General features: G+C 40.3%; 1 protein-coding gene across 8 annotated transcripts in view; it reads right to left on the reverse strand.

The window, feature by feature from the left end:
* Positions 1-12277, reverse strand: part of ROBO1 (roundabout guidance receptor 1) — a 684057-nt gene that overhangs the window by 44889 nt on the left and 626891 nt on the right. For all 8 annotated transcript variants that reach the window (XM_031505944.2, XM_077790952.1, XM_077790955.1 and 5 more), the window contains 7 exons: positions 11332-11413; positions 10995-11163; positions 10730-10896; positions 7562-7683; positions 5170-5401; positions 3815-3936; positions 166-337 (listed from right to left, as the gene is read on the reverse strand). In XM_031505944.2, coding sequence (XP_031361804.1) covers positions 166-337; positions 3815-3936; positions 5170-5401; positions 7562-7683; positions 10730-10896; positions 10995-11163; positions 11332-11413 — 1066 coding nt within the window. The remainder of the gene's footprint in view (positions 1-165; positions 338-3814; positions 3937-5169; positions 5402-7561; positions 7684-10729; positions 10897-10994; positions 11164-11331; positions 11414-12277) is intronic.

The raw sequence follows: 12277 nt of genomic DNA on the forward strand, positions 1-12277 counted from the left end.
GTTCTGAGGCAAGTTTAAAACCAGAAATGCCAAATCCTGCTATTCTTGAGATCAAGTAACACTATCTATTTCACTTGTCTTGAAAGTGTTTCTGGTGCCATAAAAGACGAAAGCAAACAAACAGAAATCACCCAAACCAAGAGGCAGGGTTACGAGGAAGCTTACCTAACTGGATAAACTGGGGATCACTTTTCACTCCAGGCCCTGCCCCAGTGCTTGCAGCCACTTCCACGCTGTACCGGATGCCGGGCACCAGGGAGGGGATGACCACAGAGAAGGTGGTGCCATCCACGGTCTTGTTGATGTGGTACCGGCTTTCGTTGCCGAGGCACCAAACCTGCAGGGAAGCAAAGGCATGGCACCTGTAAAGTGCAAAATCCAGCTCTGAAGGGTAAGAAGAAGGAAAGTTGACACATTTTTTCCTTCCGGATGAAGAAATTTACACTTTGCCATTGTTCTAACATCTGAAGTTGTGGATTGTTATCCTAGGCCCTCTATGAATACTGAAAAGATACTTGTTCCAAAGAGCTGCTCCAACAACTGCCATTATTTGATGAGTTTATCACAATTCATTTAGAGTTCAACAAGTGCTAATGAAACTACAAGCACAGGAGGAATGAGGGAAGGCCCACAGCCAGGAACTAATCACATAAACAACAAAGTAAAAGCATTCAGTTAAATGAATTTGCAATCCTCTTCTTCAGGAATTATATCACCCAAGTGCACAAGCAAGTCTTACATCACATGACATCTTAAGAGAACTGATGTTATGGTGAAATCCAAATGGCAGCAAGGGACAAATATTGAGTGATATGCTGTCTTCTAATTGAGACCACAGCAGGATATCAGATCTCATTTTTTGGTTGAGACCAAGACACAGGTCTAGTGACTTCAAATCACAATTTCATATATTACATCAGTGACATTAAATGGCTGGGAGAATCAATATGATGAGATATCTTTATCTCCTTAGGCCTGAACCACTGATGTGGCAAGTGCTTTTAGGAGGATGGCTGAACTCCCAACTACTATTCAAGGTGAAGCAGCAGCTAATCTACATCTGCTAAAAAAAAAAAATCATGAAGCTGTGCCTGTTTCCTTTTTGTGCCTTTCCCACAAATGTATTGCTCTACAAAGAACATTTATTCAGAAAGTTAAATTACTTAAATTCAATACTTTATCTGTAAAGAAGCGAACTTGGCTGAGAACAGCAGTGTATCAGAACCTGGGCCGATGGTACACAGGAGGGAAGATTTTGCTTTCAACATATGGAGCTCCTAAAAGATTTAGTACCCAGATAGCTGCTTTAAATCCCTCGTGCCATTCAGCTGCTGTGGAGACTGCCAGGTGAGGGGGATAGACTTTCCATGTAGAACAATTGCTACAGCCCCTTCTGTACAACCCTTTCTGCCTGGACACTGGAAATTTTATCTCACCTTCAGGACATTAAAAAGACCCTTTTTCCTCCTCTGGATGCCACGGACTGCAACAAGGCTAGTGGGACAATGTGAGGATGTGAAAAGCATTTTAAGTTCCTTTGAAATATAATCCCAGCACAGGATATGTGTAAGTGCTGCTGCAGAGCAGGTCAGAGCACACGAAGAGAATTTCCTTTTTGTGTTCTGATACTACATAGAGACTGTTTCAATCAGAGCTAGGGGTAAAAGTATTACTTAAACTGCTCTTGAATCCTAAAGGATGGGCATAAAAACACTCTTATATAAATAACTCAATTAAGTGAGGAACAAAATACTTAAATCTACATTTGGACTTGAGTCATTTTTACACAAATTATTACTGCTACCTTGTAAATTGGTGCATGTGCAAACAATGAAACACATTAATTATGTACTTCTAATCATGAACTACTAATTCAGAAAAAAAGAAGCTTTTGTTCTTAGGTGCTCAAGTACATGGAGAAGTGCATGAAACAAGAATGTCAGGTCAAACATCAAGCTGTTCTGTACTTGCCATCCTACATTTGACTGTATACATAAACAGGCAGGTGAACGTGAACCTTTAGAATGTTATAAAAGAAGAATAAATTCACATTGTAACAGACATAAGTGAAGAGATAATTAGTATAACAAGAGAATTCCTAACTTTGTGTTGGGGAAGGGGAAAATTACTTATGCTGTGAATTTGAATTTCTGGGGTTTTGTGTATGCTACTGACAATTCTTCAATTAAGATAGTATCCTTCTTTCTATTTATTTTATCCTTTAATTAAAGTAGGTACACTCTTGCCTTTGATCTGAGTTGTTGAGAAAATAATGAACTTCCCCACATATGCATACCTTTTTTTTAAATTTTCTGAAAGAAAACAGAAGATAGAAAAACAAAAGGGGAAGAAAAAAGAGAAAATTTCAAAAGACTTCTATTTGATTTTTTTTTCTTGTTATTAGTTCTTAATCTAAAATCAGGAGTTCTGCACATCTGTAGTTTTTTTGACAAAACCAGTAATTACATAGAGCAACTTAAGTAGGAATGGCATAGATTATTTTTTTTATGTCGGTTTTCTGTCCATGGTGAAAAGCACAGAGGAAAACAATGGCATCAATGCAACAAATAAAGATGCAAAATGTGCCCCTGTGCCGTCTACTGCTACATAAGCACTACAGTGTGCTTGCTCAAGCACCTGGTAGCCTGTCACCTCAAAATCCTGGGAGGTGGGGTAGGGATTATATCTACTCAGAAATGTGAATTTCCTGACTTTTATCATTGTGTCATTGCAACCTCAACATTCCTCCGATGCAGTTTTTTGCTGTAAATAATTCTCAAGGTCTGGCTTTAAATAAAATAACTTAACAAGTATTTTTTCCAATTACATTGTATTATATATCCAAAACTAGGCCATAAACAGATTTTATTTTACCAGCTGACCAGGTTCTGAAAAGGATTTTATTATTCCAAATTGACCATGAAGATTATAAATCTCTTCCCTTTCCCATTCTTACTGAGAAGAAAAAAAATTCAGAATGAGTTTTGATGGCTAGGAATATAGGTTTATAGCACTGTGTTTAACCTGAAAAACAGCCAAGACATTCACATTTAAAAGATTTTCTCAATAATGTGCATTTGCAGGGGGCTAACACCAAAGCTCCTGCCCTTTAATGGCTACAAAGTGATATCTACATTTAAAACATCTCTAGCTTGCTTAGGAAAAATAAACTTCATTTACTTTGCTATGCAAATTATCACCAAAAAGTTTGAACTGCAAATACAGTCTGTGTTCATAAATTAATGACAAAAAAATAAATATTTTTAATGTACTTTCAATTTGTTAAAAATTAAATAACATAATGAGAACTGTGTTTGGAAGAAAAAAGTTTTCTATGCACTAATAGATTTATTATCATAGAAGCACATTCTTTCCTTGGAAGTTTTGCATTTGTTTTAAGTACTCAGTTATGCATAATTTACTTAGATCTTAACACTGTTAATTATTATCCCTGAGCTGTTCAACTCATTAAAGCCTGTTTATATTTACTACCTTGGCCAGTGTCTTAGAGTCACAAAGTGCTTCTCGAACAGGTATGATTCCCTCTCTCCTTGTGTGTGCGCTTCCCAGGTCATAATGAAGGCAAGGCAGGAGCTGTTTTAATTAAGAGTGTTGACCCTTTGCTTTGATTTATGGAGGCTGTTTTAATTGCCTGACAGCACCTAGGCAGAATCACTGAATTTGATTCACAGCAGTGACTTTCTCTCCCATTTGCTCTGAGTAACCAGAAGATGGAGCCAAGCATCCACGAACAGCCCTTCCCTCACTACTTGGCCACGCTCCCTCTGCCAGGAGGGATGCCTTGCCAGCATACCTTGTATTCTTGCACCATCCCATTCTGGTTGTCCTCAGGGGGTGGCTGCCAGGTGACCACGATTGCTGTCCCGTTCCCATCGTTCTTCGTTACTGACACACTCTGGGGTGGAGCGCTCGGAGCTGTTTGTTCAGAAAGAAAGGATGAATGGTTATGTCTGTCACACCCACAAGCCAGCTTGTTCAAGTGGAGGAGGCTTTCTGCGCTCTACAAATAAAACCTTTTGTGCCCCACCCTTCACTGAGGGCATTGTGCCCACAAGACAAAGTGATACAGAAGGAAAATGTATGACCCAACAAGCAGGCTCTGAGTTCTGCTGTAGTTTTGCTGTGCAGGCCAGGAAAAGTAACGTTCCAAATTGTACTCTCAGATATCCATTACCTGGGCACTGAGTTTCTCACTGGTCTCAAATCATCTCACCCAGGATCAACAGCTTTGAAAAATAAATCCTATACAGTCTCCAGTCTAAATCTCAGTTCTTCTAGTGTGTAAAAAATAATAAGTAACCTAAAACTTATTAAAATCTGGACAGAATGTGTTAGTATTAACATATTTATAATAACAGCTTATGTTTTGAATTTGAAATAATCTTTCTAAAAGGTGGAGGTTTAGCTGATGCTTAGGATGAATGCATTTATGCACACCTTTTCAACCAAGTGCATCAATACACTGGAGCTACACAGCATTTTTAATGGGGGAGGAAGATAGAAAGAGAAAGGTTGCACTTCCTAGCAGAAGCACCAAAATGTCTCTTCAGAGGCACTGGCCACCTTGCATACTTATCATGCCTGTGCAGCAACAAAAGGAAGAGCTTTATGAACCTTGTCTTTTTAGCACATGTATGAGATGGAAATACATAATTTAGTCCACTCTATCTGTTGCCCTCATTCATCTTTCCATTTTGTCTCACTGATTGATCCACATATAAAAGCCTTCTAAAAACCACGGTTTTCATTCCCCCAGCTACACTGCTTTGATGATTTCTGTGGTGTCTGCTATCTACTCAAGATAGTGATTAGCAAGTGCTTGAATCTGACAGAAGTCACTTGTGACCAGCCCATGAACTCAGCAGGGAGGATTGCACACACTGCAGGGAAGATAAAAAAGCGCATTTCTCATTGTGTGTTGGAGGGGATTTTTGCACATCCCTCTCTCTCTGTCTCTCATGCCTGGCTCAGAATATTTACTTCTGTGTCACCAAACAATTCACATAATGATCAGTCTCCTCTGCCACAGATTGCTGCTCTCAAACAGCATGCACTTCAAACAAGATCAAATAATGAACATATCAGAGGAAAGCCGGCCAGGCTGCTTCTTCAAAAAAGAAAGATGAAGCCAGTCTAGCTCCTACTTGCCTTCTTCCAGGGTCTTTGCAAATTTTACTTCACTATCTGCTCCCTGAAACTCATTAAAGAAAGGGCGGGCCTTGATTTCGTAGTTGACGCCTTTCTTCAGCTCCGGAATGATAGCGCTGTTTTTGGTGGGAGTCCTCACTTCAAAGATCAACCACTCCGATTCTCCGTAAGATGCTGGTGTAGGCCGGTACAGAATTTTATATCCTTGAATATATTGGGATTGCTGGTCCACCTGGCAAGACAGCAGAGCACAGAACACATCCATAAACAGACAGGAACCAGGGGTGATGCCCATGACACCGGGCACGGCCCCTGTCCCATCCTTCATGTTACTCAAAGTAAACACCACTGCCAAAGCAATAAAGGCTCCTTGCATTACAGCAAATTACAGGCCTGACTCACAAGTGCATTATTCTCTTTGATGCTGGTAGAACTGTGCTGGTTTCCCTGGATTTAGGAAGGCATTAAAGGGGGATAACAAAGTTATATAATATGTCCCAGCTCCATGATATGATCAGTCTTTGCATCCATGGAGTAAAAGAGCTTGGCACAGGTCAGACGGCTGCCCACCCAAATTGCAGGGCAGGGCTGGACACATGGGGAAAGGGAGATCTACAGTGCCACAGCTCAGGGTGATGAATATGGAGATCAAAGAGAGAGCCTGTCAACTCTTCTGAGGTGTGGAAACTTCCCAAACCTGTGAAATGAGCAACGCTTCCTGCCTGCTCCTTTTTGGAGAAAGCAAACTGAGAGAGGGTGGCCAGCTGGCACTGTGGCTGTCAAAGGGCAGATCTCTCCAAAGACTTCCCCCCATATCCACCCACTCAGTGGGAGCCCCTCTGCTAGAAGGAAAGGCCCAAGCTGCAAGAGGGAACATAAAACTCAGTATGGTAACATGGATGAGACTTGGAAAAGCAGATCAAGCTGATGATCAGTGGTCCTGAGTGCTTTCAAACTAAGTCAGTTTTATACTAAATGTATGAAGAAAGAGATCTGAGTGTAATCAAGGGCAGATCCAATATGTCTGGCTATAGCTGAAACAGAAAGCTACCTTATACAACTCATCTTTCATGGAGCATTCACTATCTTTTTAACTGCTGGTTTCAATTTCTGATGAATAAGGAAGTCCAATAACAACCACAATGAAATTTTTAAAGTGCATCAGATTTTCCTGTTTGCGAAAATCTCATACAATGATATAATAAAACTGTGTGCTTGCAATTTTAATCCAAAGAGCAACACACTTCATTTTTAATAATCACATAAAGAATTCATGTGCTAGCTAAAACTGAGGTAATGCTTATTTTTGAAATTGCAGAGAAGCCACAGGCCACCCAAGAGACTGACAAAAGCTGCCTGTCTGGAAAAGGTTGTTCTGTAAGTAAAGGTCAAACAAAATTTGCTAGGAACCTCAAAGATGTTTTAATGTATTAGCTAAAACAGGAGATTGCCTGCTGCAGGTGGCTGTACTGCAGGTGAGAGTGTAATTACTGTGCAACACAGCAGACATGACTGCAGCATCGAGGAGCCCTGGGTGTAGATCAGGACTCCTCTGGGCTACAGCTCTTCTACAAAGTCAAAATGCCTTTTGTTCCTGTTCAAAATATTCTGCTATGGCATAGCAGGAGCTATAGTCCATGCTGTCCCACACTATCCCTGTCAATACATTGGAATATTCAGATGGAAGTCCCAAAAAGACCTCAAAGCTCACTCCTTATGGTTTTATTTCTGTACATGGTGTAATTATATCCCCAACATTTTCCTAATTCTGCATTCCATTTTAAAACTGATTGTTGAATTACATTCCTCACTCTCTCAGTTTCTCTGCTATGTCCTCCATGTGGCCAACCTCCTGCTTTCCTGCTGCCAGAGCAATATCAATGTGATACTGCCTTTTTTACCTCTTCTCCCTGCACCACGTGTACTCAGGACACAACAGGAAAGGAGAGGTTCAGATGAAGGCAATCTGATTTGGGTGTGCTTGTCAGTGTGTCTGTAAGAGGGAGGTTAACACTTTCAAACAGAATTATGCAGTATTTCTCTCTACAGGGGACTGACAGAGAGGGAATTGCCCATGTTTTCTCATTAAGGGACTGATACATGTCCTACTGAATCTGTGGGAAGGCTTCAAGTGATATGACTGAGCAGGTCCTTTAGCTTCCAGAATAGGACTCTGAAATCCTCACCCTATTATAAACAGCACTCTCTATGAAGACAAAGATGGAGAAAATGGGTAAAATTTAATGAAGTAGAAAAGCAGAGCAGACACTCTTCCCAGGGAAGAACATTTGCCAGCATACAAACTACTCAGCTTTCTGAAGTGTGACCCCGCTGCAGTGCAAGCAGGACATCTCAGCAGCACATGTACAGAAGGGCACAGATTTGTACTCACAGTCCAATGAACTTCGATTGAGGAGGAAGAAAGGATAGTAGGGTTGTGCAGGTGTAGCACCACGTCACCCAGCTCTCTCTGGACCTGCTTGTGATCCACACCTTGACTTGTTGGCGGAACATCTGCAATAATTTAAGATTCCATTTTCACAAGTTCACAGGATTGTTGAAATAAGTACATGCAAATACAAATGAGTGTGTCAGAAAATATATGATGCTATCACTAATGAAGTTGAACCTAAATACTTCCTAATCATGTTAGAAAAAACTACATGAAGCATTTTCTTGAGCAAATCACCTACGTTTAGGTAGTACCAACTCAAGACACTGCACTTCCCTTGACAGAAATGTGAAAGTAATGCTGCACAAAAAGACCACACCACACCACACTCAAGGACAGCTTTGGTAAATGGCTACAGCAGCATCTCTTTATTCTTTCCTGCTGGGAAGGGAAAACATTCTACATTGCCAATTCGAAGAGACCAGGAAACCTATAAAGAACAGCAAAAGAAGAAGCTATATCTTTAGATAAATTCGTGACAAACTTACTTGGTGTTACCAGAAAATAATGTTAACAACCAGAGAAAAGATAAATTAGTCATATGGCTGCAGCTTCTCTAATGGCAAGAGGCTTCTGTAAACAGGAGGCAGAGCCTAGTTGAGGCTGTCTGGATCGTCTGATATTTGGTGTATCCCATAGCTGGAAGGATTATTCACATGCATGAAGGGACAAATTCCTCTCAAAACACGTAATAGTATGATGAAAACACATATTTTTTGCATATTGAGCCCTTGGAAAGCACATTTAACTGAAATTGAATGACTGTCAGACGTGTAAAATTTACAGGGTAATCACTAAGTGGGTAACGTGCACTATGGAACGCAGAGTAACAGTTTCTGTTCCAGATTCACATCTCACTCCTTAATCACCTCATTTTAAACAAATACCATGCTGACTATGGCTAAAATTCTGTGACTGGAAATTCAAGAAAAGTATTTGCAGGAATTACTAGTAAGGTTAATATGTAGTCAGTGAGTGACAAATCTGGATTCTTAGCAAGCCACATTGGTAATAACAAAAGAACAAAACCGAAAAAATCCTCCATGGAATCACTGCTATATCCCCATGTAGTATGTTCTGTAGTATGCTCTGCAAACAGCCCATTATCACAGTATTTCCCTCCTCCCAAAGTTTGAAAGCATTAAAGATAAAAGCTTCTGTTTGGGAGCATTGCCTAAATATCACCCTGCTCAGAATGTAACAGGAAAGCCAGTGGAATAATTAGTTCGAGCTTTGCTAGTCAGAAGAGATGAGTCATCCACAATAATGATCAAACTGTTCACAGGCTCAGCCATTTGCACATCTGTGCTATAAAATGATGTGTGCGCTCTCTTGTTTCGGCTCCAAGCTTCCAAGACAGGGACTGTCAGTGAAAACACCCAGGAATGAGGCTGTTAATGTCTGTAAAGTGTGAAGATGAAGGTACTAGGAAGGCAGTGCTGCAGGGAGGAAGGCACTGAAGGCACTAACCTACCTTCATTTTGCTTTGTGGACTGAACAAGCCCTTAGGACCAGACTATATCACCCTCCTGACGAACGCCAACTGGAAATTTTTGAACTTGCTTAGCTAGACCACAACTTAAACAAAAATGAAATTATATTGGAAGAAGAGCAGAACTGGTCTAAATGACTTGACACTTGATTACATTTCTTAAAATTGGAGAAAAGTTTATGTTAGTTATTATTTTCACTGAGGTACTGTGGCTTTTGGGTTTTCAGCTCTACTAGGTACCCAGAGAAGAGTGAAGCTTTTCCATGTCATTATAAACCATTCAGTTGAGTGAACAGAACATTTGCTGTTTCTCAGAATCAGGTCAGTTATCAGTTTGGGACAGACACAATACCTCTTCTCATCTCCAGAAATGAAACTACACTACATGAAAAACAGGCTAGTGCAGCTCTTGCCCCAGAAATCAGGAATCACTAAGTTATTAAATCTCTCCCTGGTAACAGACTTGGGAACCTGTGCAATCCTGATTTTCCATGGGGCTGTGACTCTGCTGTCCATACATATCCACTGAAACTGTCACCCATCAGGAGAAATGCATAATACCAAAAGACGGCAATGTGAAACTGCTCACTCCCCAGGGGGGAAGAGAAAGACTTGCTTTCAGACCAACTACAGAAAACATGAGAAGTCCCCAAAGAAATACCCTTTGTTTCCTTTAGAGAACTTCCTTTCAAAAACTAACATGTACTTACTTACGCAAACAAAGAAACAAACATACAGCATAGACACTCTTAATAAGCCAGTGGGTCAATTTCTCCAGTAAGTAGGAAGATCAGAAAAACAAACAAAAATACGATCTCTATCATTTTTTCTTTGAAAAACAGTGTGTCTAGTATTCCCCTTCTTAAGAATCTAAGCTTTTCTACTGGAAAAGTGAAGGTTTCAGAGCTGCAATACATTATTGCACATCATCCTAAGTGCCATTTATTTGCTACAGTGAATAGAAAGACAGTTTTAATCTTACATAGCTGGACTCAGTCCATAGCTGGACTTCAGTCACAGCTGGAGTCAGTGGATGACTCCTTCATTCACTTCTACCCAGACTTTTCTTCCACTTGGCTATCTGTAAGCACTGCTTTCTACCCTATTTTACTTCCAGCAGTTGTACTATGGAAACACTTGTAACATACTGCCAAAACCTCTTTACTGGTTCATGGTGCCAAATTCCTTCAAATTTTCAACTTTTCCCTTTCCTATTGCAGCAGAAATCAACTTAGATTACATGCTGTTTCTCTCCTTGTCTCAGTCTTAAGCCTTATTTGATTCACTGGACATAGTAATAACATATCCATGGAATTTGAGGATTTGTATGGGAACTCAAAAACACAGGGATTACTTTGGCTGCTAGCAAGAGCTATTCTGCAAGTTGTAACTACCTTTGGATAGGAGATACTAGGGTTCCCTTAGGCAATGCAACATGCTGTCAGAATCTGTATTACAGAGAAAACCAAGTTTAAGCACTGCATTTTACTGTAGTATGTATTATAGCCAGGATAGGTAGACAGTCCAAAGCTACCAGAATTCCTGCATCTGGTATTGCTTAGTCAACTTGTGACAGCTGCTGTGGACACCCAAAATGTTCAGTATCAAAAACTTACCTTGAGTTTTCACTGGATCAGATATTTGGCTTGGGTCGCTCAGCCCATATGCATTAGCTGCTCTCACAAGGAAGAGATAAATTGCATTAGGTTTTAGCCCTTTAACTGCAAAACTCTCAGTTTTCACATTCTCAGCTACAGTTTGCCAGCTGCTCCCTGATGCATGGCTAAAGATAAAACACACAACAGCAGGTTAGCACGTGGTTCTTTAAAAACACATTACATGTAAACATAGAGACAGCAAGATCACAGGAGACTCACGTACCTGAAGGCCTCAATTATGTAAGAGGTTGGTGTTGCACCTGAATTCAAATTAGGTTGCCATGACAATGTTACTGTATTTCTGCTGACATCTGTAACCTCGGGCTTTGATGGAGCACTAGGAATCAAGTTTGGGTCAGTGGGTCTTGGTGGCTGCACTGGGACTCCAAACTCTGACAAAAGGAGAGAGAAATGCTGAGTACGGACAGGATGCAGCTGTAAGCTAAATGCTGCTCACATCTGCACTGGCAATTTAGGACAGAGTCAGATAACTTCTACATTTCAATTTCTGTTTTTCCTTCATGCATTTTCTGCAGACAGAGGAACCCTGATGGAGTTACCTTGGACCTCGATGAACGCGCTCCACGTCGCTTCGCCGCTCGGGGTTGAGGCAATGCAGGTGTACCGGCCCGTGTCGCCCAGCTGAATGGGAGAAAAGAATAAATATTTGAAACAATCAGGCACTCAGTGGGCTAGAAAAGTAATTACAGCTCTCTACGTTCCCCCATGAATATGGATAAATGTATTAGCCTGCAAAAACTTTGCAGCAGAAGCTCCTTCCATTAGAAGTTACGATTTTGACAAAACAAAAATGGGTATTTATTTCTGAGCAGTCACAAAAGAATTAGAAATGCAGATTCTAATTTAATGTTAACTATTCTGTAATGAGTAAACTGAAGGCCATTTCCTGTAGCATTTATTCCTTACTCTGCAGTGGTCCTAACAAATAGAGAAGGAACTCAGATGACAAGATGCCATGCAACTGTCAACCTTCTACATAAATAATGCCTGGGGATTTATCAGGACTTGAACACTGGAGAACATGTCATCCTTAAAGCAAAGCTTAAATATTGCACAGGGTACATATGGGGCTCCCTGTGTTAGTATAAATTTCATTCTACAGCAGACCCAAAAAAGAATCTCCATATGCTATCCTCATCCAGTTCTCAATGTTGGATTATTTGCCCATATGTGACTTAATCACATTTCAAAGTGTTTCTTTTTTTTTTCCCAAAAAAAGAAATGCTATCCTCCTCAGGTCCCAGCCTCAACAGATGAACTTAATGGAAGTGATCAAAAATCAGAGATTCAAGCTCTAAGCCAGTCTAACTTGTAATTGGCAGCAGGGCAACTCTGGAGAAAATGGTAAAGTGATGTATTCAGCCTAATCTAAAAAAAAAAAAAAAAAATTACTTCATTTCAAACCACAGAAAAGATAGCAGAGAATATCTAGTATGCTACAACTTCACATTTTAGAACATTTTAAAGTGTGCAATGCATGACCAT

The sequence above is a fragment of the Lonchura striata genome, chromosome 2 (assembly GCF_046129695.1).
Source record: "Lonchura striata isolate bLonStr1 chromosome 2, bLonStr1.mat, whole genome shotgun sequence".
Classification (NCBI taxonomy): domain Eukaryota; kingdom Metazoa; phylum Chordata; class Aves; order Passeriformes; family Estrildidae; genus Lonchura; species Lonchura striata.